Source organism: Benincasa hispida, chromosome 1 (assembly GCF_009727055.1).
Source record: "Benincasa hispida cultivar B227 chromosome 1, ASM972705v1, whole genome shotgun sequence".
NCBI classification, from domain to species: domain Eukaryota; kingdom Viridiplantae; phylum Streptophyta; class Magnoliopsida; order Cucurbitales; family Cucurbitaceae; genus Benincasa; species Benincasa hispida.
Window position 1 is genome coordinate 11980872 of NC_052349.1, and position 26551 is coordinate 12007422.

Here is a 26551-nt window from a genome sequence, read left to right on the forward strand (position 1 = left end):
CAATTATAATATGAAAAAGCAATAAACAAATTGCCCCTAATTTGAACCATTCCTTCCATTGGAATCAATATATGCGGACAAAAAATTATCAAACCTTCTATACATTTTCCATTTAAAATCCAAATCTCATCTCTTCATGTAAATAAACTCCTAAGTCAAGTTCCTCCAAAAATTTAAAATGAAAACTAAAAGTCAAAAAACAAATAAACACATTTCAACATGACATTAAAAAAAAAATTGCAAAAAGAAAACTATGTGGTCTGAAGATAGTTGAGAAGATTTTTCGATTGTTTGACATTTAGGTTTTTCCTATAAACTTCTAAATCAAATCTCTCTAAAATCTAAAAACAAACAAGTTTTCATACTTGTTCCAAAGTTCCATTATCCGCATGCATTTAGATAATATTTTTAGTGTTTGAGGTTTTTTGTCCATGTAAATAAACTTCAAAATTAACCCACCATAATATATAAACTTCTAAATCAAATCCCTCCAGAATCCAAAACATACATATTTCAATACAGTATATATATATATATATAAATAAGCAAATAATAAATGTTGAATTAGAAATTTCGCCCAATTAAATTTTACCATGTCATCACAACGAGAACTTAAGCTTATTTGAAAATTATAAATTGGATCATATCATATAATTTAGGAATAATCAGGTAAATAACATAATTAACACTATCATTTGGAAAAAAATAGTAAAAGGCAGAGTAGTTTTGAATTATACCAAACGCATGAAAATCACGTGAGTCAAACTTTTGGAAATCCTAAAATGCCCTTCTCATCTCTTTTAATTACAGTGTAATTAATTCAACATTTGTATTAACGAAATTGTTATTAATTCAACTATATATTCCAACCGACTTTCAATGCCAATTAACTTGATTATTTCAAGCGGATAATCCTCCTTAAATCTTGGGATTTTAGCCGCTATGAATTTATGTATTAAATTTAATACTTATTTTGAATTTTCAAATCTTCTACAACAACTAATTTTAAAATCTTCGTTTGAAATTTAAATTCTCATATTATATTAATTATTCCAATTGATATTTATTGTTTTTATTATACTTTCTATTAAATTTAATCAAGATTTACAGTTATAAAATACTTTTGAACATTATATTTATTATCCTTTTGTTCAAACCTAAAATATCAGAATACAACACGTAGCCCTAGCTTTCTTCATCCTTTCAACGTTTTATTCTTATGGCTAATAAACTATTAAGAGTTTTGTTCAATGGTAAGTGAGATGAAAATAACTACTATCATGACTTCCGATTTATAGAAGTTTCTGTTGCTTCAAACATATGTTTTAAACATCTTGTCGTTCTAATCCAATCTAAGGCTTTTCCAACTTCTGAATGTATTATTTCTAGGCTAACAATATATCAGGATTGTTGCAGAAATCGTAATGTGATTAGAATCGTGGAAGACAATTGACAACAAATCTACTTTGCAGGATGAAAGACTCCGCTTAATCGGTCACGACCAATAGTTCAAGTTGCAGAGTTTCTTCTTTCCGATGTGATTCCTATCGAGCCATTGTGAAAAGGTAGGCCAAGTGTAACGGTCATGCTTGTCCAGGGCCTGTTGCCCATGGCCGCATGCCCAATCCAACCCCCTTCTAGCTTACTTTCATATCCTGTATTGTATTAGTGTAGTTAGCTTGCTTTCTTTACATTTTCATTGTAAGTGACCACTCGCCCTTTTGGGCATTATTGCAAGGGCGCCAGTTGGCTTTTTGTTCAGAATGCACTATATGGGGATAAGACTAAACTCATTTCCTCATACCCGAGTAGTACTCTATAAAGCCGTTGTTGTTGCTTATTGCTTTCTAGTCTACTACAATCTTTCTTTCTTTATTCACACTCACAAATCTTCTTACGAAAACTTTTCTCCAAACCCGTTTTCTAAAACCGTTTTCCTAAAACGGGGTGGAGGTTGCAAGAGGCACTCGGTTGCCATCGGCAGTCCGTAATCGAGTTGGCTGGCTTGTTCGTGAGCGGGAACAAGTGCCGCACAATCGCTAAGAGAAGCTTCCGAAAGAGCGATTGTGACAGTTGGTATCAGAGCCAGGTTGGCTTATAGAGAGAAGATCAGTGAATCATGGTCGGCGACGAAGAACCTGAACAAGTCCATGTGGACAGATTGGTAGAGATGGAAGAACAAATGCTCCTACCTGAGAGAGGTCCAGATAATGTTGTTTCCTGAGACTGGCTACAAGAAGTTGCGAGAAAGCCGATGGATTGATGCGGTGGTAGCCGCCTAGAGAGATTACCCGTCAGAGAATTGATGATGAGGGTAGAGACCTCGAGACCAGACAGTACGGTCCGGCAGCCTTTGAACAGGCGATAGCTCCTCGGGCTCTGTTGCCCACATAGAGGAGCGTGTCGAAGAGCTGGATAGCTCCCAAAAGCAATACTTCAGAATGGTAAACTGACTTATCTGAAGACTTTCGATCGGCCCTGGATGTCGTCAGAGCCGAGATAGCGGATGTGAGATCTAGAGCGAATCTCACCATCCGAGCGGTAGGGAACCAAGCCCCACCTGGGGGCACAATGGCAAGTGCCGAATAAAAATCCCAGAACCGAAACCCTTCTGTGGGGTGCAAGAAGCGAAAGCCCTGAAAAATTTATCTTCGACCTTGAGCAATACTTCAAGGCGACGAACACAGTGACTGAAGAGTCAAAAGTCACAATAGCAACGATGCATCTAGTTGAAGATGCGAAATTGTGGTGGAGATCACGATTTACAGACATACAAGAAGGACGCTGCACTATTGATACTTGGGATAGATTGAAACAAGAACTTCGTTCGCAGTTCTTCCCTGAAAATGTCGAGATCTTGGCTCGACGGAAACTTCGAGAGCTAAAGCAAACAGGTAACATCAGGGACTATGTAAAACAGTTTGTAGGACTCATGTTGGACATACGAGATATGTTCTGAAAAAGACAAGGTCTTTTGCTTTGTGGAAGGGCTGAAACCGTGGGCAAAATCAAAACTATATGAACAGAGAGTACACGGATCTCCCCTCTGCCTACGCGGCAGCTGAACGGCTGTACGACCTTAGCACTGACTCACAAGATGTGAGGAAACAATCAACTTCCTCCAATGGGGGAAACAGAAACAGCCGTTCCAGTCCTCCCAGACCTGGGAGGAGGACAAGAACACAGGGGGGGACCGTAAATCATCCAACCGAGATCAGGAAACAACTGGCGGGGACCGCCACAACAGCATAACAATTACAACGCCCCTATCTTGTGTTCATATGTAGAGGGCACACAGGGCGGGCGAATGTCCAAATCGAACTGCTTCAATGCTTTTCAAGCCACATTGGCCTCTACCTCCGAAGACAGGCTGAACTGAAGAGACGGTAACCGAGCCAATGGCAGAAATTGAGAATCCCATGATGGGGGCATTGAAATTCCTATCTGCACTTCAGAAGAATATGGGAAAGGCGACGGAGCCACTAGAGAAAGGTCTCATGTATGTGGACGCTTGGGTCAACCAAAGATCGGCCAAAACCACGATGGTTGACTCTAGGGCTACCCATAACTTCATGGCTGAAAGGGAAGCTCGCCGTCTAAACTTGAATTGGGAAAGAGATGCAGGGAAGATGAAAGCTGTGAATTCCGCAGCCCTACCAATTACGGGGATAGCGAAGAGAACTCCGGTGAAGTTAGGAGATTGGAAGGGCTTCGTTGACTTCGTAATTGTCAAGATGGATGATTTCGACGTGGTACTGGGAATGGAATTTTGCTTGAACATAAAAGTCATACCAATGCCCCTTGCCAAATGCTTAGTCATTACCGGATCTACACCGACCGTAGTCCAAGCCAGTATCAAGCAGCCAAATGGGGTGAGATGATTCTCAGCCCTCCAATTGAAGAGGGGCCTGGCCCACGACGAACCTACGTTCATGGCCATCCCGATAGAATCAGTTGAGTCCACTGAAGAGGAGATCCCCCAAGACGTCTATTTGTCTTGGAAAAGTATTGAGACGTCATGCCGAAAAGCCTGCCCAAGTTCTTACCCCACGAAGAGGGGATTGACCATGAGATTGAGTTGTTGCCAGGGGCAAAGCCGCCTGCCAAGAATGCATATCGGATGGCCCCGCCAGAATTGGCTGAGCTTCGGAAACAGTTAGACGAGTTGTTAGAGGCAGGATTTATTTAGACCGGCAAAGGCTCCTTATGGAGCCCCAGTACTGTTCCAGAAGAAGAAGGATGGGAGCCTCCGTGTGTGCATCGACTATCGGGCCTTGAATAAGCTCACAGTCCGCAACAAATATTCCCTTCCTATCATACCTGATTATTTGATCAGCTTCACGGTGCTAAGTATTTCTCGAAGCTGGACCTACGGTCTGGATATTATCAGGTTCGATTGCTGAAGGAGACGAACCCAAGACGACCTGTGTCACGAGATATGAAGCCTTCGAATTCCTCGTGATGCCCTTTGGCCTCACCAATGCTCCAGCAACGTTCTGTATCCCTAATGAACCAAGTGTTTCACGAATACCTCGACAAATTCGTCGTAGTATATCTTGATGACATCGTGGTCTATAGTGCCTCGTTGGAGGACCATCGGCGTCCTCCAACTAGTCTTTGAAAAGCTGAGGAGAAATCAGTTGTATGTAAAGAGAGAGAAGTGCTTCTTTGCCCAAGAGCGCATAATTTCCTCGGCCACGTGATTGAGTGTGGTCGGATTGGTATGGAAGAGGCAAGGTGGCCGCAATTAGAGACTGGAGGGTACCATCATCCGTGACCGAACTACGATCCTTCCTCGATCTAGCCAACTACTAATAGGCGGTTCGTAGAAGGATTCTCGAAAGAACAGAGCCATTAACCGAACTGTTGAAGAAAGATAGCCAATGGAGCTGGACTCCTGAATGTCAAGCCGCCTTTGAGGCTTGAAGAGTGATGATTGAGGGCCGGTCCTCGGAATTGCCGACGTGACCAAGCCATTTGAAGTAGAGACTGATGCTTCTGACTTCGCGTTGGGCGCGTGTTCTCCTCCAAGACGGACACCCCATCGCGTATGAGAGTAGAAAAACTAAATGATGCCGAACGGAGGTATGCCGCCTCCGAGAAGAGATGTTAGCAGTAGTTCACTGCTTGAGGGGCCTGGAGACAGTATCTCTTAGGGGCCAAGTTCGTGGTCAAGACCGACAATACTCCATTTGTCACTTCTTCAACCAACCGAAGTTGTCGTCCAAACAGGCATGGTGGCAGGATGTCTAGCGCGGAGTTCGACTTCCAATTCGAACATGACCGGGAAAAGCAACAGCGGCTGACGCTCTTAGCCAGAAAGAGCGAACATGCGGCCCTGTGCATGTTCGCCCGCCTACAAGCAAGTACGGTGAGTGGCAACAGTACGATAAACTGTCAAAACTCACTTGACAAATGATACAGCGGCGCAGGCCATCTTAGTTGGCCAGAGAGGGGAAGACACGCCAGTTCTGGGTGGAAGATGATCTACTATACACCAAAGGCAATCGCCTCTACATCCCCAGATCCGGGGAGTTACGAAGGTCGCTGATGAAGGAGTGTCACGACACACGTGGGTAGGACATAATGGTTGGCAGAGGACTTATGCCCTTCTGAAGCAAGGCTACTATTGGCCAAGTCTTCGAGACGATGTCATGCAATTTACCAAGACTTGCCTTGTCTGCCAACAAGATAGGTTGAAAGGGCGAAATTAGCGGGTCTGCTGGAAACCCTACCTGTGCCCTCTAGACCGTGGGAGAGGTGGTCTCTCGACTTCATCACCCCATTTGCCCAAGGTGGGAGAGTTTGAATCGGTCCTTGTTATCATCGACCGATTCTCGAAATATGCCACGTTCGTCCCAACGCCGAAATGTGCACAGCCGTGATGACTGCTCAGCTGTTCTTCAAAAACATCGGAAATTATGGGTGTCCCCATGAGCATTGTTAGCGATCGGGACGGAAGATTCACTGGGACATTCTGGACAGAATTGTTCAGAATTTGGGATCATCACTGAATATTTCCTCTAGCTATCCATCCCAAACTGACGGACTACGGAACGCTCAACAGTATGCGTCGAGGAATATGCTGCGTCACTTTATCGACGCTAGGCAGAAGAACTGGTCCAGTTGTTAGATGTGCTCAGTTCAACTTCAATAGCCAACGAGTTCCGCGCCGGAAAAAACGCCCTTCGAAGTGGTGTGGCGAGGACAGCACTCATGCCACACTTGGTGGACCACCCTTATGCAGGCAAAAGTCTTCAGGCACATAAATTTACTAAAGAGTGGAGCAAAACCTCTGGAGATCGCTCGCGCCTACCTAGAAAGAGCATCGAAGAGGATGAAGAAGTTGCGTGATAAGAAGCGGAGGGCCCTTGAGTTTCAAGCTGGGGACAAGGTCCTGATCAAGCTACGACCGGAACAGTTTCGTTTTCCGAGGCCAGAGACGGACTCAACGCAGTAAGGAAATATGAGGTCTAGTGGAGGTAATTGAGAAGGTCGGGGGAACCTCTACAGGGTTCAGGTACCTCATGGATGAAGATTATCCTATCATCCATGTGAGTATCCTGAAGCCTTATCATCCCGATCCCAGAGGACGAACAGCGAAACATGCTAAGGCGCCCCCGGTCACGATAAAGAGTTCTGCTGAGAAAGAAGTTGACACAATCCTGGATAACGTACGCGCGCGTATTGGAAGACCAGACGAGAACTGAACGAGTTCTTAGTGAAATGGAAGGTCTCCCCGACGAAGAGTCAGTTGGAGCGAGCGAAGACTTGAAGAATGCAGCTCCAGCCATTGTGAGGTTTTGAACAAGGTCGGTTGACGGGGACGTCAACCAATTAAGTGGGGGAGAATGTTAACGGTCATGCTTGTCCAGGGCCTGTTGCCCATGGCCGCATGCCCATCCAACCCCCTTCTAGCTTACTTTCATATCCTGTATTGTATTAGTGTAGTTAGCTTGCTTTCTTTACATTTTCATTGTAAGTGACCACTCGCCCTTTTGCATATGCAAGGGCGCCGTTGGCTTTTTGTTCAGAATGCACTATATGGGGATAAGGACTAACCATCATTTCATATCCCGGAGTGTACTCTATATAACCGTTGTTTGTTGCCTATTGCTTTCTAGTCTACTACAATCTTTCTTTCTTTATTCACACCTCACAAATCTTCTTACGAAAACCTTTTCTCCAAACCCGTTTTAAACCGTTTTCCCTAAAACGGGGGTGGAGGTTGCAAGAGGCACTCGGTGTGCCATCGGCAGTCCGTAATCGAGTTGGCTGGCTTGTTCGTGAGCGGGAACAAGTGCCGCACAATCGCTAAGAGAAGCTTCCGAAAGAGCGATTGTGACACCAAGCATATAGACGATGTTGGTATTAACTTGTTTGCCTTGGGGTCTTATATCCACCTTGACTAATTCGATCAAGGAAGGATATACCATCCTCGGATATTGTTTGTTTCTTTTCTATTCATCAGACCTCCACAATTGACACCAACACCACATCATAATTGGTTAGTAATATCAATTGATAATTTTTAGTTAGGATTTTCACACTCTAATATAAATCGATTTCTTTCTTCACAATTATTTAGATAAAGTTTTTATTAGTCCAGCTCTCACTTTTTAAACTAATATTTTGATCTAGAACCAAGAAAAAAATATTGTTACAAAATTTTGGATAAGTTCAACAACGATGTAGATGGTTTGGTTGAGTGATTTTCAATTGCCATATATATCTCATTGGAAATATCGCCAAAAAATTTCAATAGACCTTTTGATGACTACAAAACCTTCATCCGAATTACAGTGTAATTAATTTTTCTTTAACACTAAAATGCTCTCACCTGGATTTTCAAAATTTTGAGTAAAGTGGAGGAAATTATGGTTGCGATGATAGATTCAGAGATAGTGATTCTATTCACGACCACATCAATACATCAATGTTGGCAGATGAGTCGATTCGGAGAGAAAAATGGTGGCAACTTGGTTAGAGAAGAGGTTGGGGCAGTAATTAGAGCCTAGCCTACCGATAGTCTCTAGATGTTAGTTTTAATTACAATATAACTATGAATATTTCTTAATAAGTCAATTGCAATCTCATTTGTATGGTTGAGGGTAGTTTAGACTTTTATAAATTTGTTTATTTTTTATTTGTTTTGCCATTTTTGGTAATGAGATGATGATTTGCTATTTTTACAAATGAAAAGTTAAAATTTATTATTCTTCTCGTTAGCCCTATAATTTAAAGTCACTTAGGTCTATAGCCCACACTCAATTCAAGCTCATGGAAAAAACTTGGGCCAAAGGAAAGACTAGGCCTAATCCCAACAACTTGGGGGAGGGGTTTGAAGCTCTGAAGAAATGAGACCCTAAAGATTAAAAGCTCTGAAGATTGAAGTTTGAAAAATTGAAGCTCGAAGCTCCTAAGGTTTCAAGTTCTAAAGACTCAAGCTTCCTAAGTTCTCAAGCTCCCAAATTCTCAAGCTCCAAAATCTAAAGCTCCCAAGTCTTGAAGACCAAAACTCTTAAGTTCTCAAGTGCTAAAGATTGAAGCTTCTTAAGTTCCAAAGACTGAAGCATTTAAATTCTGGAGATATGAAGAATACAACTTCTCTTAAAGTCTTAATATCTAAATAATACAACTCCCTACAAGCTTTGAAGATTTAAAGAATATAACTCTTTCTCAAGTTCTAAAGACCAAAGCCATGAAACTATCAGATCTTGAAGACTGAAGCTCTCAAGCCTAAAGATTGAAGCTTCAAAGGCTAATGCAAGAAGATCAATATGTTCAAAGGTCAATTCTCCAATAAGATCATCAAGTTCAAAGGTTGGTTCTCTAAGAAGATCATCGAGCTCAAAGGCCGATCCTCTAGTATATCAACAAGCCCAAAGGTTGATCCCTCCACGAAGATCATTAAGCCCAAAGGTCGATCATCCAAGAAGATCAACTAACTTAAAGATTAAAGTTTATCTTTTTTTTTAGAGAAAGCATCGAAGGATAGCGTATTAGAGATTGTACTCACTATATTAAAAAAATTAATACAAATACAAAGTTCCAATTCCATGAATTAAATTTCTCCTAAAATCTCATGTGAACAAATTGACACGCCCGGTGGGACCTCTCTATCTTTCATTTCTTTCTTTCATACAATATCAAATGTTGTCCAAAGGCAATGCTCCCAAAACTTCAGATGATGCTATGAAGGGATTTGATTTCTCGCAACGGAAGCGAGCGATCACTTGTCTTTGAAATACGTTTTACATAAGCTTAAATTAATAGAGCAAACAGAAACAATGATAAATATAAGATCTTAAGCATACTTCTACTAGCATTTGGAGAGGAAAAAGGATAAGATAAATACATACCCTCGAAAAAACAATTTCTTCACTTTTCCTCTCCACAACAATAGATCATGAATTGTGATAGCTCTTCTGCTTCTCCCAAAATCAGCAACACCGAATACCACCACAAAAGAGTCTTCCTTATTATTCTCAAGGAGATAACCAACGACATAGTGGTGGGCTTGCCTATGGACTTTGGTAAGAGAAGAATAATAGAGATCTTGAGAGGGAATTTTTCATAGATGAATGTTATAGAGGAAGAGATCTTACAAAGAGAACCATTCTTCTGCTTTTTCATTTCACATAAAAAACCAACTCATTTGTTTTTCTTCTCTACCACGCATTTAATTGAGAGAATGAAGTTAAAAAATAACTACTTCAATAACTCCCAAGGAGTTATACTTAATTTTAATTTCAAGACATTTAAATTTTAATTATATTACATTAATATAATTAAATACCATATCTTATATCTTATATAATATATAACCTATAGCTTATTATATCATATATAATATAACATATAGTTTATATTCTCTCATATAACTGTAGTATTAATATGAATCATATTCTTATTAGTTTTAACCTATAGTTTCTATATGAATCATATTCATATAATAATATTTGAATCATATTCAAATAATAATCTCTCTCATCAAACTATATAGATTTAATATGAATCATATTCAAATTAATTTTAACATATAGTTTTTATATGGATCTCATTCATGTAATAAATACTTGAATCATATTCAAATACTTATCTCTTTCATATAATGTATCAACATACGTTACATTTTATAATATATCAACATACATTATATTAATTATATCTTATACAATTAATTTCCTTTAATTAATTCAAATTAAACCAAAATTAATTTAATTCTCTTTAGTTCTTATCGAGCTAAGAATGAGACCTTTTGGACCTACAGATTGAAGCTATAATGATACGAGATTAATTGATTAATCTCTTCAATCAAATTAATCAACGTTCATTAACTGTTTATCATTCCACTAAAGACCGGTAGTTGCACTCTCTGCGCCGTAGATATATTTATGTGTATGTTGGATATAACCAATCAATAGTGTGTTGACTCTTCACAAATTGCTCGTAAGTATAGTTTGGTCAAAATTACCATTTTACCTCTGTAGTTACATTTAACTCTTTAAGTACCACGTATCCCTCTAATGAACTAGTCATAGTCCCACTATAACTCGACCTCTCTCTAGCCAGTGAGAGGGTGAGGGCCCTCATTATTCAAGACTCGGAATCAACCTTTAAGGGAGCAATTCATATACTTACCCCAGGGAATGAGTGAATTACATATTGTGTAGCTGAGTTTTCAGCTCCCCACTCAGAAGAATCCCCAAAATGGTAGACATATCGAGTTAGTGAATCTGACCACTCTCACTCATACAAATCAAAGGACCGCCATCATAGGTAAGGGTTTACAACTCACTCAGGATTAAGGTCAAGTCACCTATGGTCATCCTAGTGAAATGTAAGTCTCTTCTAGCAATGGTGTTATAAAGAGAGACTTAACATTTCATGGTTTGGTCTTATACAAACTATTTGTATAGGATACCCCACTCACATGTCTTCACATGAATGACTAGAATCAGATCATTTGTAACACTTTACAACAATGGTAACATTTACAAAGCAGGCCATATCAGTGGTATTACCAGCATAAGGCACCCAATCTTATCCATATACTACAGACCATTTAAGTTACTACTTAAATATGATCCACTTGTATGTCTACCACATACATGTTTAAGTTACATAAAATAACCTTGGATTTTTTCTTCAATAGATTATTGCATATAAAATAATCAACCATTGATTCAATTAACATAAAACTACAAGGCTTTAGGGCATACATTCCAACAACTTACATGGGACCAATTACTCGTGGTCGCTCCAAAGAGATCCAGCAATTTGAAGAGCAACCTGTTGAAAACGTCTTAAAACTCGCAATTCGTATTGTTTAAATATAATATATTTTTTTGTAATAAATGTATTATTGAAACTGTATTCAATAAAAGTGTTATTGAAATTTTATTCTGTTTATAAAATCCAATAAATGAACCCATGGCTATAGTATTAATACTTTAACTTTATGTAGATACATAAAAGAGGATCAAATATTAGTTTATAGCAAAAAAGGTCTATAAGTATATGGATGAGATTGGATACCTCATCCTGGAGACATTACGGATGCGGCCCACTTTGTATTATTGATACAAACGACATGATCCTGAAATTATTTATGTGGAGACATGCGAGTGGGGGACATCTTATACAAAAGACGTTTGCATAAGACCAGACCGCGAAATAGTCTCTTTTTCTTTATAACAATCATATACTGTTAAAACTGACTATTTCAAATCGATAACCCAAGGTAACTTGATCTTAATCCTAAATTAACTATAAACTCTTGTTTATTCGGGATTATCCTTTGATCTGCATAGGTGAGAGTGGTTCAACATCACCGCTCAATAACTCTCCTATTTTGGGGATAAAACCAGATAGATAGTTGGGACATAGTCTTGCAGGAAGGAACTCACTCCTACCCCTCTTAAGGTTAGCAAATAGGTTGTTCCCTTAAGTATTGATTCCTGAAATTGAACAAATGGGCCCCGCCCTCTCGTGACATAGAGGGATATGATTTATTAGTTAAACTACAAACCAATTGTTCAATAGGGGATTAGTGGAGACTTAAGAAACAAGATGTATTTACAAGGGTAAAACAGTAATTTTGACATAGTTGTAAATAAGAACGGCCTATGGTTAAATCAAGTGGACAAAAATATATCTACAGTGAGGAGAGTGCAACTAATGAGTTATAATAGTATGTCTCAGTAGTTAACGAATATTGATTATTTCGGTTTAAAGAGTTTAACCAATTAATCTCAAATCCTTGGAGCTTATGATCTGTTGGTCCAAAGGTCCCTCAATTAGCTCGTAAAAGATTAAACCTTGGATTTAAATATTGAATGAATTTTCAAATTCAATTTTAGGGTTTGGATAATTATATTTAATATAATTAACGTTTAAATTTATTGAAATTGATTGTATTTGGAGAGTTTAATATGTTTAAATAATGATTTAAATATTGATTACATGAATGAGGATTCATATTTGAACTAGGTGTTTTATTAATTTAATATTTGATATTAAATCACGATTAATCAATTAATTAATTGAATTTGTTTAATTAGTTATTTAAATTAAATCAATTTCAAATTGAAAAGTTCAATTTTCTGAAATTGAATTTATTTTTAATTAAATTAAATTAAAGATTAAATTAAATAAAACTTGAAAAAAATGATTCAAAGTGGATTTGTCCCAAATTTTGAATTTGAGTGTATTTTTCCAACATCTTGAAGGAAATCAAACATGAGGATTTCCATGAGCAGCGAAAGAATCGTTCCAAATTCCATTCGAGTTGAACATAAACAATTACAGTACAAGAACGAAAACTAACAGGTCATGCACAACAAGAAATTATAGCATGCTAACAAAAATATCAATGGATAGAGTATGCGCACCTTTGAAGAAATATTCTTCAAACTCCCTCGATCAATCTCCAATAGTCCAAGAACAGCAACACTCGAACACAATGATCGGAACAACACGATCACCAACACGAACGACTCCTCCACGAGACCAATTGAGTCCAACTCGATTCATAAAGTGAGTGAGGACACCACCACAATGATTAGCTTGGTATTCTCAGTGTGAGAATCTAGGAGTTGTGAGCTCTATATGATCTTGGCTCGAGGAAGAGACTGGAGGACAACGATCACGCAGACGATCGAGCAAGTGGAGGGGATAAAAAGCTCTATCGTATAGACGATGTGCTTGATCGTTTAGTAAATGGAAGCCCATCGTATAGACTTAGTCACTCGATCGTTTAGCTACGATCAACTAATGAATTATCGTATAGTTAAAGCTCTATGATCGTTTAGTCTCTGTGAGCTATCGCTTAGTGAAACACTTTCACTTGATAGCTTTCTTCGTGAGTTATTTTTCCGAAAGTGGCAACTCTCTAATTTTTAGGAAAACAATTTTCCTTTTTATCTCACGGTTACCATAAAACCACCAATAACCTCCCACTCAATTTGATAAACAAAAAATAATTAATTATCAAATAATTAATATATTATAAATAAAAATGATAACCAACTTATCATATTATTATTTATAACCTATAGTTTTAATATTTCATCTCATGAAACATACAAACCATAATTCCTTTCTTATTTTATGGTACTTAATGTAAATTATATTTACATTAATCTCCATTTGATGTATCTCATACATCACACCAATTATATCATATATAATTGAATTTCCTTTTGTTAATTTGAACACTTCAAACTAACACCAAGAACTGCAACTTGAATCCATTGAGCTACCAAGGGGACCTTATAGACATGTAGCTTGAAGCTCCAATGGTACGTGAATAATTAACTAAACTCTTTAGTCATAGGATCCACCATCCGTTAAGTGCTGGACACTTCATTAAAGACCAACAGCTACACTCTCCTCACTACAAATATATTTTTGTGTCCATATCAAACAATCAACAGTGTGATAACCCTTCACAGATAGCTCGTAAGTACAACTGAGCCTATATATCATTTTGCCCCTATAGTTACATCTAACTCCTTAAGTACCACTGATTTCTCTAATGAACAATAAGTCATAGTCCTACTATGACTGGGTCCTCTCTTCCAAAGAGAGAATGTGGCCACTATGTTCAAGACCCGGAATCAGCCCTTAAGGAGCAATCTATCTACTTACCCCTGCTTTGGGGAAGGAGTGAATTTCATCTTGTGTAACTGAGTTTTCAGCTCCTCAATCAGACAAATCCCTAAAAATGTAGGCTTGTTGAGTTGGCAATCTGGCCATTCTCACCCATACTAATCAAAGGACCGCCCTCAAAGGCAGGAGTTCCTAAAACACTCAGGATTAAATTCATGTCACCTATGGTCATTTAAGTGAGATATATGTCTCAAGTATCAACGACGTTATATAAAGAGACGAATCATCTCGTGGTCCGGTCTTATATAAACTCTTTGTATAGGACACACCCGCTCACATGTCTTCACATGAATGGTCAGAATCCGACCAATAGTTCACAACACTTGTAAACCTTTACAAAGCGGGTCGTATCCGTAGTGTCATAAAGATAAGCTATCCCTCATTTATCCTTATACTACGACCTTTTTAGGTTATTACTTAAGGCATGATCCATTTGTATATCTCATATACATGCTTAAGTTTATATATAATAACTATAGATCTTTGTTTATTGGATATGAGTAAATGTAAATAAAATAACTCTTATTTTATTAATAACAATGTGTACAAAGTTTACAAATTACGAGACTCCGGGAGAATTATGACACCAATCCCAACACATCTAATACCTAGCCCATTAATTAAGTGTTAGTTGAAGTGTCAAATAGCTGATTGAATTAGTATTTTCATGGTTAAGTTGAATATATACTTCAATTTGATACGTTTGAAGGGCATGTAAACAAAATTTTAGAGAAAATTCTTCAGAAAATTATTTTCCTCTCAAACCCTCTCCAATCCACTTCGATTTCCCTCTCAATTCAAAGTTTTACCACTCAATCCAAGGCTAAGAATAGTAGAGAAGATACTCTTGGTGGTCTACTGAAGAAATTGAAGGTCAATTTCGTGGAGATTGCAAGCGTCAAATGGATTTTTATAAAGGTTGTAAAACTGAAACCCTCTTTATTTTGAAATTTTATTCTTAACATGCTTGTTACTTAAATTAATGTCATTAAAGTACTTAAAGATTCTATTAGCTTCCACCTTTTGCGTGTTTACTACATCAATTGGTATCAGAGCATGATTTAAGCACTCAATTAACGTTAATTTGAGTTTGGTGGGTGAATTTCTTGAGATGCATGTTATGTGACAGATGTGGATGTTCTTACAGTTTTGGCATTAGATTCTTCTTTGATTATGATGTTGTAATTGTAATTGGTTTTTGATTGATGGGTCTTAATGTGTGTTTAAGGGTATGTAATTTTATTGGAGTCAATAGAGTTAAAATTAGGTTGTAATTTAAGATTCAAGCAAGTAAGGTCAGTTGGAGAAAACTAAAAAAGACGCCACTGCCATGCAGCATCGCGACACTGCCCATACAGTGTTGCGATACTGTTCTTTCTGAAGACCGAGGCATTGCAGCATTGGGATGAAGCATCGTAACGCTACTTATCCCAGCCTAATGTGCGCGCAAGAAGTTGGCTCTCAGGTTTGGACCGGTTTGATCGATTCGATTGGCTTGAAGTTCGATTCAACCCGTTTTGGTCTGGTTCAACATCTTTTGGAGCATTGGAGGGTCAGTTCAGGCGATTCGGGTCTGGTTCGGGTTACGTCGAGTGGTCCAGAGGCTTTTTTTTTTTTGTAATATTTTGCCTAATTACTTACTTACGATGCCAAAGTTGGTCCATATCAATGTTGTTTTTTTAAAAATATTTATGCATGCGATGTATGTTATATTTAATTCAAACATGTATGCACATATTGTATGTAATGTTGATTTGAAATCTCACCATAGGAAAGCACATTTCATGCATTAACATATGTTATAAATTAGTTATAATATATATTATGCATGTTTAGAGTTTCATAAGTTTAATATAATTGTTATATTAAAGTATGGGATGCTTAAGTGTATGTTATAGTATGTCTATAGTTTTATAAGTGTTATAAAATGAATTAGACATTTAAAATCTATAACAAAGATAAGATGCATGCTCATTTAAGTTTAATAACAACTTGTTTTAATAGTTATCTTATAAAACACGGTTACAAACTCAATCGGTCTATAATCTTGTCTAAGGCTTGAGGTACTTAAGTTGACGGTTTACATAACACTTGCTACCTGGGGATTATAGCCAAGATATTGAGCGTTGTTAACTGGTTTTATGAGTGTGCATGAGCGGTGTGAGGTAATAAAATGGTTTTATCACTTAGACATCATAGGTTAAATCCAAATATAAACGTTATACTTGGATAAACTACATAGATTTAGGGTGTTTATAAGCCGAAATATACCTAAGTACAAGAAATACCCAAACAATTAGAATACTTCAATGGGAGCTTAATAATATATACTATATTAAATGCATCGTTAGTATGATAGAGTTGACAAACACTAAGTAGCGAAAAAGAGAGCCAATCATCGATTACGTCAATAGATGGAGAGGTCTTGAATATGTGTGTATTCTTATCTCTTGGATGAAAGATTTCGTTTGAGTTGCCTTCTTTCAAGATTTCACTTGAGTTGACGTTTTTCATAAATGAGGTGTTTTTTTGTGGAGAGTTTGAATTGAAGAGAATTGAAGGCACGTACACACAATGGAGAGGTGTGATGAGGGTAAAATGAAAATTCTTTAACAAAAAACTAAGGACTAATTGGGAACCTAAAGATTCTCCTTTATCCTGCCTTTTATATATGGTAAGATAAGATAGTATTTTTTTAAAATAAATCTTTTTAATAGATAAAAAATTACACCTTTGAAGCTTTCTCAATAAATGAATTTGTGTTGTACATTTGAAGAGCACAATGGGAACACGTATACCAATAAAATATAATACTAAAATAAATACAATATGATATAAACATTAAAATAAATTAAATATGATACATAAATTAACAAAATATGAAATAAAGAAATTTCTTTAAATTCTCCACTTTCTCTAATTTTTATGGATTTTGCCCAATGTGTGTCTTCTAAAATCCACCAAATGTCACTATTTATAGACAATTTTGCAAGTAGAAGGTGGATTACATGGACACTAATAATGTGTAATGTTGAGACACATGGACAACATTTTAGGAAATGAGAGCATGACACATAGTTAATGGACACTAAGGATGAGCATCTAATAGGCATCTATTATATATCATAATATTTATAATACTCCCTCTTACATGCCCATTATATATATGAAATATGTCTCGTTAAAACCTTATTAGGAGAAAACTCAATGGGGAAAAAAATCCTGGTGAAAGGAAAAGAATACATATTTCATATAATTTATACTCCTAAAAAGTATATTTACTCCCTTCATGGAAATATCACTTGAGATTTCTGAGTCGCCGCATTTCAATGTTATGCACCAGTTTTTCAAATATTACAGTAGGTAATGCCATTATAAATATGTCTATTAGGTTATCTTTCGAACAAATTTGTTGTGCAATGATGTCACTGTTTTCTTTAAGATCATGAGTGTGGAAAAAGTTTGGTGAAATATGTTTTTTCTATCTTCTTTAATATATCCTCCTTTGATTTGGGATGTGCATGTTGTGTTGTCTTTGTATGATATTGTTGGAAGATTTTTATTATATGACAAATCACATGTTTTATGAATGTGTTGAATCATTGATCTCAGTCATACACGTTCTCGATTAGCCTCGTGTGTTACAAGAATTTCAGCATGATTTGAGAAAGTATCCGTTGTGATCTGTTTCATTGACCGCCATGATATAATAGTTCCTCCGCATGTGAATAGATAACCTATTTGACATCTAGCTTTGTGTGGATCAGATAAATATCCAGAATCTGCATAACCAACTAGATCAAAGTTTGATTTATTTGAATAGAACAAACTCACATCAATCATTCATCGGAGATACGGAGTATATGTTTAATTTCGTTTCAATGTCTTTTTTTATGGAGAAGAACAATATCTTGCTAATAAATTTACTAAAAATACAATATCAGATATTGTATTATTAGCAAGATACACAAGTGCACAAATTGTACTAAGATATGGTACTTCGGGACCAAGAAGTTCTTCATTATCATCTCGAGGTCGAAATATATCTTTCTTCGCATCCAGTGAATGAACTTCCATTGGTATGTTCAATAAATGTGTTTTGTCCATATAAAATCTTTTCAAAACTTTTTCCTGTATAAGTTGATTGATGAACAAATATCTTATCTGCTAAATGTTCAATTTGCAAACCCAAGTAAGACTTTGTTTTTCCAATATCTTTTATCTCAAATTCTTTCTTAAGATATTCTATTGCCTTTGAAACCTCTTCAGGAATCCCAATTATATTTAAGTAATCAACATATACAATTATAATAGCAAATCCTAACCGTGATTTCTTTATAAAAATACATGGACATATTGGATTGTTTTGATATCATTCTTTCAACAAATATCCACTTAGGCGATTGTACCACGTTCTTCCTCATTGTTTCAATCTATATAGTGATCTCTTAACTTTAATGAATACAATTCCTGAGAACTTGATTTATATATTTTAGATAACTTAAATCTTTATGGGATTCTCATATAAATATCATTATCAAGAGATCCATATAAATATGTTGTGACTACATCCATAAGATGCATGTCCAGCTTTTTACATATAGTCAGACCAATTAAATATCTTAGTGTAATTGCATCCACCACCGGATAATACGTTTCCTCATAATTGATACCATGTCTTTATGAAAAACCTCGTGCAACTAGTTTTACTTTATATCTTGTGACCTCATTGTTTTCATCTCTTTTCCTCACGAATACCCATTTGTATCCCACAAGGTTGACACCTTATGGTTTTCGAACTACTGGTAAAAAAAACTTGACGTTTTGAAAGTGAGTTTAATTCTTCCTCGATTGCTTATTTCCACCGAAGCCAATCTTTTCTTTGTCGAAATTTTTCAACAGATTTTGGTTCAGAATCCTCATTTTCGGATATAATATCAAAAGCAACATTATACGCAAAAATATTGTCAATAACTACACAAGTCCAATTCCATCTCTTTCCTGTCATGACATAGTTTATTGAAATCTCATTATTATCTTTATGTATTTCACCTTCCTCGTTAGTTATGTCACGAATTTATTCATGGGTATTTATATCCTCAACCAAGTGTTTTTTTATTTTAATTATATCTTTGGAACCCACTGGTCTACCACGCTTCTAACGTGTTTGAGACTCATTAGTGATATTTATTGTATTGGGATATCAATTTTTTATGGAACATTTGCAACTGGTATATGTAATTTTGTTACTCTCTTTGCATCTATTAAATGCATCTGGTAACTGGTTTGCTATATTTTGCAAATGAATTATCTTCTGAACTTCAAGTTCACATTGATCTGTACGAGAATCTAAATGAGACAATAACGATGCATTCCATGTAATTTTTTTTCCAACTTCTTAATTCCTCTCCCTAATGTTGGAAAATTTGTCTCATTAAAATGACAATCAGAAAATCGTGTAGTAAATACATCACCCGTTAGAGGTTTGAGATATTTGATAATTGACAGGGAATCATATCCAAGATATTTTCCTAACCTCCTTTGAGGACCTATCTTACTATGTTGTGGTAGGACAATTGAAACATATATTGCACATCCAAATTCTTCACTTTCTCCAATTTTCATGGACTTTGCCCAATGTTTGTCTTTTAAAACCCACCAAATGCCACTTTCATGTGTCCCAATATTACACATTATTAATGTCCATGTAATCTACCTCTTACTGTCAAATTGCCTATAAATAAATAGTGACATTTGGTGGGTTTTGAAAGATACGCATTGGGCAAAATAAAAATGGAGAATTTAGAGAAATTTCTTGTTTTATATTTTGTTAATTTACATATTATGTTTAATTTATTTTATTGATATCTATATTCTCAATTGTGCTCAATAAATTATTATTTTTAAGTTTAATGGTAAAAAATCAAATGATTATGGTGCGAAGTTTTTTTCTCTTTTCTTTTTTCCTTTAATTGAAAATTCAAACATGGTCACATGTTTTTGTTTTTCATTTTCGTAATCTAAGGGGATATTTCTGGGCCCAAGGAGAGAGATACCGAAAGCCCAAATGAGGCTTGAAAGACTACACTACACAACTTAAGTCCATGTCAGTTAAAAAAAAAAAAAATCATGTATAATTGTTCACATTAGCTATTAAATTGAGAATATTACCTAATGAACTTTGTCCATCTATAACATTTTGTCTATTTTGTTTTGATCGCGAGACTTTAAAAATATTTTATTTTAGCCCATAATATTTTGATATAAAATTATATCTTAGTTATTGCCAACAAAATTTGTAATTTTAAAACGGCAATAATTTTTGTCGTGTTTAACCCTACTCTCAAACATATAATTGATCACTTAAAACTAACTTAATAATGAATTTCATATTTTTAAATGAAATTTTCACATCATCAATTTTTTTTAAAAAAAGATCATAATAAACATGACTCAATTGACATGTGAATGTGTCAGCGACCAAGAGGTTTTGGTTCAAATCACAGGGAAAAAACAGTCTATAAATGATCAATTTTTTAATAAAAGTTTGAAGACTAAGATAAAATGAACATGGATGAACACATAAAAAAAATTAGGATCATTAGTATGATTTAAACCAAATGTCAAGCAACCACAATATGACTAGTTAAGGTTAGAAGTGTATCAATTAAAACCTAAAATTGTTAATGGTATAAATTTTAAACCCTAAGTTTTTATAAGTGAGTCAATTTAGACCATTCATTAAAATTTCGTTTTAAAAATCACCGATGCATAACTTTCCCATGTGTATGAGCGTTCTTTAAATGCAAGATTAACGTAAATGAGAGAATACTTGAATTAAGTACGTAGATCATAGTGTGACAAAGGACATACTATTGCAACTTTGACATCCTCTCAAAGGTGTTCTTTGATCGAGACTAATATTTTTCCATGTAGTATTCTTCTCTTTATCCTAGATGGAATTTTGAGAAAATAGTAGTTGTTTGTTTGTTTATTTGTTTTTTACTCCCTTACTTTTTAAAAAAAAACAATGATTTTTAATTAAAAAGTTATTAAAGAACTCTATTATCATTTTTTATTATCAAAGTACTAAAAAAAACAACAACATATGTTTATTAAAAAAATAAATGAAACAATACCTACCTTAGAAAAAAATTAATAACCAGAAGCTCCCTTCTTGGTATTCTCAAGTCTTGAAGGTCCACAATCCCACTAAGCAAACATATCTTTAAGTTTCACTTTCTACAACCAAGGTGTCTATGCCAATTGTCTTGCAAGTGGAAGACAAGGGGAAAAGGAGAAAGAGAAGGGAGGATGTATTAAGAATATAGTATAATTATTCTAGTGTTGGTCTCTAAAAGCCACAACCTTGAGAATAATAAAAACCCTAAATCCCCCCTTTTTCTTCCCACTAAAGATGGACACACACCCCATTTCACCCTCAATCTTTCTTTACTATTTCTTTTCATAAACTTTACTTTAACCCTTTGTCTTTTAGGGTTTTATCAAGATTTAGGTTAGAATCTATGTATCTATCTATCCTAAATCCCCTTCTCTCTCACTAATCCTTGTATTAGATTGACTAATATATATATTAAATTACTAAGAAATGTCTTTTTACAATTATATTCTTTATACCATTTATAGATTTGTGAACTAGAGAATCATATATCAAATTGGATACAATGTTTAACTTGATAATATTCTGAATTTTGAAACTTAAGAATAGTGTTAAAAAGTCTTGACATCTCCCATTAGTTGGAAGGCTTGATACGCTAGCCTTACGAAAATGGATTTTATTTTGACTCTTCAAAAAAGTTTAATGTTTCTCTTAATTATATATATTTTTTTTCCAACTTAGTGTCCAAACTATATTTTGGCGTTTAAACTTTCAAATGATCATTTTTATCATTACAACATTCAACGTTCGCTCTTTAAATATCTATTTTTAACTAACATACATAAATAGATACATGCTCATGTTATTACATTAAACTACATATTTGAAACCTTATTATCTATCATTTAAATAAGGAACTAATAGAATGACAATACATAAGCATATCTCAATCGATAAAGACACTTATATAAAGATCCGAATTTAGATTATCCCATCCTAGTTGAAACCCGAAAGAAGAAAGGAAAAAAAGAGCAAACAAACAAGAAAAGAACAACACACATTACTAAAATATTTAAGTTTAAGAGACCGAGAAATTTAAAATTTAAAACTAATCTTTATTTGATTGGTAACTATTTGATTTTTTATTTTAATTTTTGAAAATCAAACATATAAACACCCATTTGGCCACTTCTATTTTTTTTTTCTTTTATTATCTACTTTTACCAATGTTGTAATATCCCAAGTCAAGTTTTAAAAACTATAAAAAAACACTTTTAATTTGTAACTTATAGAAATCGTGTTTGTTTCTCCACAATTTATTTACTATGTTCTCTCCATTTATCAGGAAACATTTGAATTATCACCAAAATTAAAAGAAAACATATTAAAAAAATATCTTTTCATCTCCATTTCCCTTCCACGTTCTTTAAAAATAACCAACGACCTTTTTCTTAAAATTTAAGGGATTAAAAGATTTTATTTTAAAGTCTTAGGCATGTTTGATAATAGAAGTTGAAAGCAACAGTATTACTAACTTCACTTGTTGTTTGGTTCAAGAAGACAATTTAATTCACGATCTTCAATGTCATTCTGAAAGACCAAACATACTAAAATCTTATGGCCTATTCGAAATTTCATAACTTTGAGAAATTTTAACTTAAACGAATTTAAATAAATTCCATTATTTGTGTTACATGAAATACGATGATTTTGAAATCATACAAATTATTTGGACTAAAATGGTTAATTTCACATAATTTAAAAGTAAATTATTTATTTAATCTTATCCTATTTTAATTTAGGACTAATCACAGTTCTTTCGCTAGAACTAACAAAATCACAGCTAAAAAGCATATATTATTAAACTTAATTATTTTTTTACAATTAAAATACAAAAGTTTAAATAAATTTATTTAAATCTTTTTTTGTTCCAAACAAAAAGTAATAATATATAAAATCATCTATCAAATATCAAATCATTTATCAAACTTTCTTGAATGCAAATAGAGTGCTAGGGGCAAAAACGTAACTTCAGCTAATATTTAGTGGCAATTTTCAAAATTATGTCCTCGAGTTTGAAATATAAAATAATATTATTTTAGAAAAAGATTGAATGTGTAGAATTCCAATGGCAGTACAGCTACAGACTACAGAGAGGAGACAGAGAGAAAGAGAAAGAGAGAGAGAGATCCGTGAAGGAGACATGAATCGTGTTGAGATTCAGCTCAAAAGGGAAATTCTTGTCGACAACAATGGAGAACCATGGTGGGTAACTGCTATCACCGGTAGCCGCACTACCAGACATCTGGGTCCCATCATCATCACACCCACCTCCTCCTCTTCCTCACACTCATTCCATCTTCTTCCTCAAACAATCCTTCTTCCTTTCAATCCAACCATTTCTCTATTCCCCCTGTTTTACTCCATCTCCATTCCCTCTCCATGGAACCGCCTCTAGGTTTACTGGGTAGCACCGGCATTGCCAGTGCCGACGGCTCTTCTGGGGCCTCCAACGATGAGAATTCTGTTTCCAAGGCTAAGGAGTTGAACAACCACCAGACGGATTTGTCATCCGAGGAATTTTCTTCCCCTGTTGAGGCTGAGCTCGAATTAGGGTTAGGGCTCAGTCTTGGAAATGGGGTTTCTGCCGGTAAGGGTAAACATGGTGTTTGGGGTGAGCGCGGCCGGATACTGACTGCGAAAGATTTTCCCTCGGCGATCTCTCCTGGTGGGTCGTCTTCTTCTTCTTCTTCTTCGGCTAGATTCTCTGGCAGACCTGTTGCTGTTTCTGGTGTCAAGAGGGCGGCGGAACCTGTTTCCCACGACGGCGGTTCTCCTCCTCCGGCTGTCAAGTTAGTGGGATGCTCTGTTTATAATTGATTGTTGGATGTTTTGGTTGTTGATCAAACAGGATGGGAATGGAACGTGTTAGGTGAATAAGCACTGTGAAGAGCAATGAACTTTTCTCTTTATAGTAATGAGGAATATTTAGAATCTCCGATTCTTAATTCCTCCAGCTGAAATCCTGAACTGTTTGTTAGCTTTGTATATTTAATCCTAATAGTTAACAGTAGAAAAGAGAATGTCTCCTCGTTGCACTGTTAGAGTAGAAATAGTAATCGATGAACTGTTGCCTTTTAATAGGATCTTCCATAACATGCATATGTTACAAGTGTGTGGTGTGTGTGATCCTGTTAAAGTATAAATGGTAATCGATGAACTGTTGGCTTGTAATAGGATCTTCCATAACATGCATATAAGAAAGTTACATTTTGGTTCCTATATTTGGTTAAATCTCACAAAATTCATCTATAGACTGGCTGTGCAAATTCATGGCAGTACCAACTAAGTCTTGATCGTCTTGATGTGGGGAGGTGGGATGTTGATCTAAGCATTCCCTGATGCTTACTCATTAATCATGAAACTGGATACCCCCTTTTTATGTTCATCGAAGCTTGTCTTTCCAATTGATTACCACGACTTATTCTATTGTTCTTTTCAAGTCATATTCTGATGCTTTGCATGTTTTCTATTTGTTTTCTTTTTTACTTTTGGATGAACCGGAAGCAGTCAGGTGGTGGGATGGCCGCCCTTAAGAGCTTACAGAATTAACAGCCTGGTTAACCAAGCTAAAAATCAAAGGGCTGGAGATGAGAAGGAGCTGCTTTCTCTCAAGAACAGGTCCAATGGTGTTTCAGAGAAGATCCATGATGGCAAAAATACAAGTGCCACTGATACTGAAAAGGGGCCTCTAGGTTTTGTGAAAGTGTATATGGACGGAGTTCTAATTGGCAGGAAAGTGGATTTGAATGCCCATTCTTGCTATGAGACCTTGGCACTGATGCTCGAGGATATGTTTTTTAAGTCCCCAGGAAGCATCCCGTCCACTGGTTAGCTGCTTCTAAAGATCATCATGCCCATCTATCTATTCACACACACACGTACACCCATCTATCTATGGATAGTTGATAACTGAGATTGTTTGTGCTGACAAAGAGGTGTCTTTCTTTTATGGTTAGGCTTAAGTGGAGGCCAGGATGAACAATCACCAAAACTCTCAAAACTTCTTACTGGCTCCTCTGAGTTTGTACTCACCTATGAAGATAAAGAGGGAGACTGGTTGTTGGTTGGGGATGTTCCTTGGAGGTATGCACTTACTCATGAAAAAACAAGCGTGTAGTTCATGGTTCCCTTATTTACCTTTTATGTCTGTTTTCATTTTCATTGATTAGGATGTTCCTTGGCTCGGTTAAGAAACTTCGAATCATGAGGACATCAGATGCAAAGGGACTCGGTATGTTTAATCATAATCCAAGCTTGTAGTTGAATTTGATATTGTCGTTTTAGTATCTAGTTACTCCATGTTGTAGTCTAATTAATAAAACCATCCACAGCTCCAAGATGTCAAGGAAGAAGTGAGAGAAATGGAATCAAGCCCATTTAGAACCATTATTTTAACCCTGGCCATGTGAAGATAATGTGAAGTGAAGTTGGTCCACATGAGTAGAGAGAGAAAAAGAAAGAGTGCTTTTTGATGATCTTATTCTTTTTTGCTTGTTTTTTTTGTTTGATTCTCATTTATGGTTCTTGATTTTTTTGAATGGTTTTCTGAACCATTAACAAACCCCTCATCCCAAAGAAAGAAAGAAATCATCTTATACAATGCTACCCTACAGGCTTATGAACTCGGCTATGATTTACGACTCTCTTCGCTTAAATCGACTAAAGTTGTTTTCTTCTCAAGGGAAAGCTGGTATCAGTTTCAAACCTGTGATACTTTACTGTGTTGGTCGACTATCTTTTACAAATATGCATTTCTAATGTTTGTGAATTGAGTCCTAATGTATTTTTCTGTTTCTATGATTAACATGTTAAGAAGGTGAAGATGGTTTCATCTTTTGCTTTATGTTTGTCCTTTTCAATTTAAAACTTCATTTTGGAGTAATGCTAATATGCTCTCTTATACTTTTGAAGACCTTTACCCGTGACCCTGACTTGATTAGTTCTTTCTCATTGATTGTTTAAGTCTGTTGTGCTAACACTTGATGTGATTTGATTCCATTTTGATGACCAGATTAAGATCCAACGATTTGGATCTTATGAACGACTTCACTCAACGTGGTCTTTTTGATCAAAATGGAATGATTTTCATCTTATGAAGTAATACCAACTTGAAAGACTTTGAATGTGTGTTTTGAATGACTTTTCACGTGTTTAACCAAGTTTTGAAAAAATCTTCTGAACTGACGACTGTGT

At 35.8% G+C, this 26551-nt stretch overlaps 1 protein-coding gene across 2 annotated transcripts; it reads left to right on the plus strand.

Moving 5' to 3' along the window:
- The first annotated feature begins 23406 nt into the window (after positions 1 to 23406).
- On the plus strand, positions 23407 to 26264 carry LOC120070229 (auxin-responsive protein IAA13-like). 2 transcript variants are annotated; one of them, XM_039022113.1, is made up of 5 exons: positions 23407 to 24147; positions 24866 to 25185; positions 25315 to 25441; positions 25528 to 25589; positions 25972 to 26264. In XM_039022113.1, exons 1-5 carry the CDS (start codon positions 23738 to 23740, stop codon positions 25977 to 25979), a joined length of 927 nt encoding a protein of 308 aa, XP_038878041.1. In that variant the 5' UTR covers positions 23407 to 23737; the 3' UTR covers positions 25980 to 26264. The 2 variants fall into 2 exon arrangements, with proteins under 2 accessions (XP_038878041.1, XP_038878040.1); XM_039022112.1 differs by having other exon boundaries at positions 23408 to 24147; positions 25690 to 26264.
- Positions 26265 to 26551: the final 287 nt, after the last annotated feature.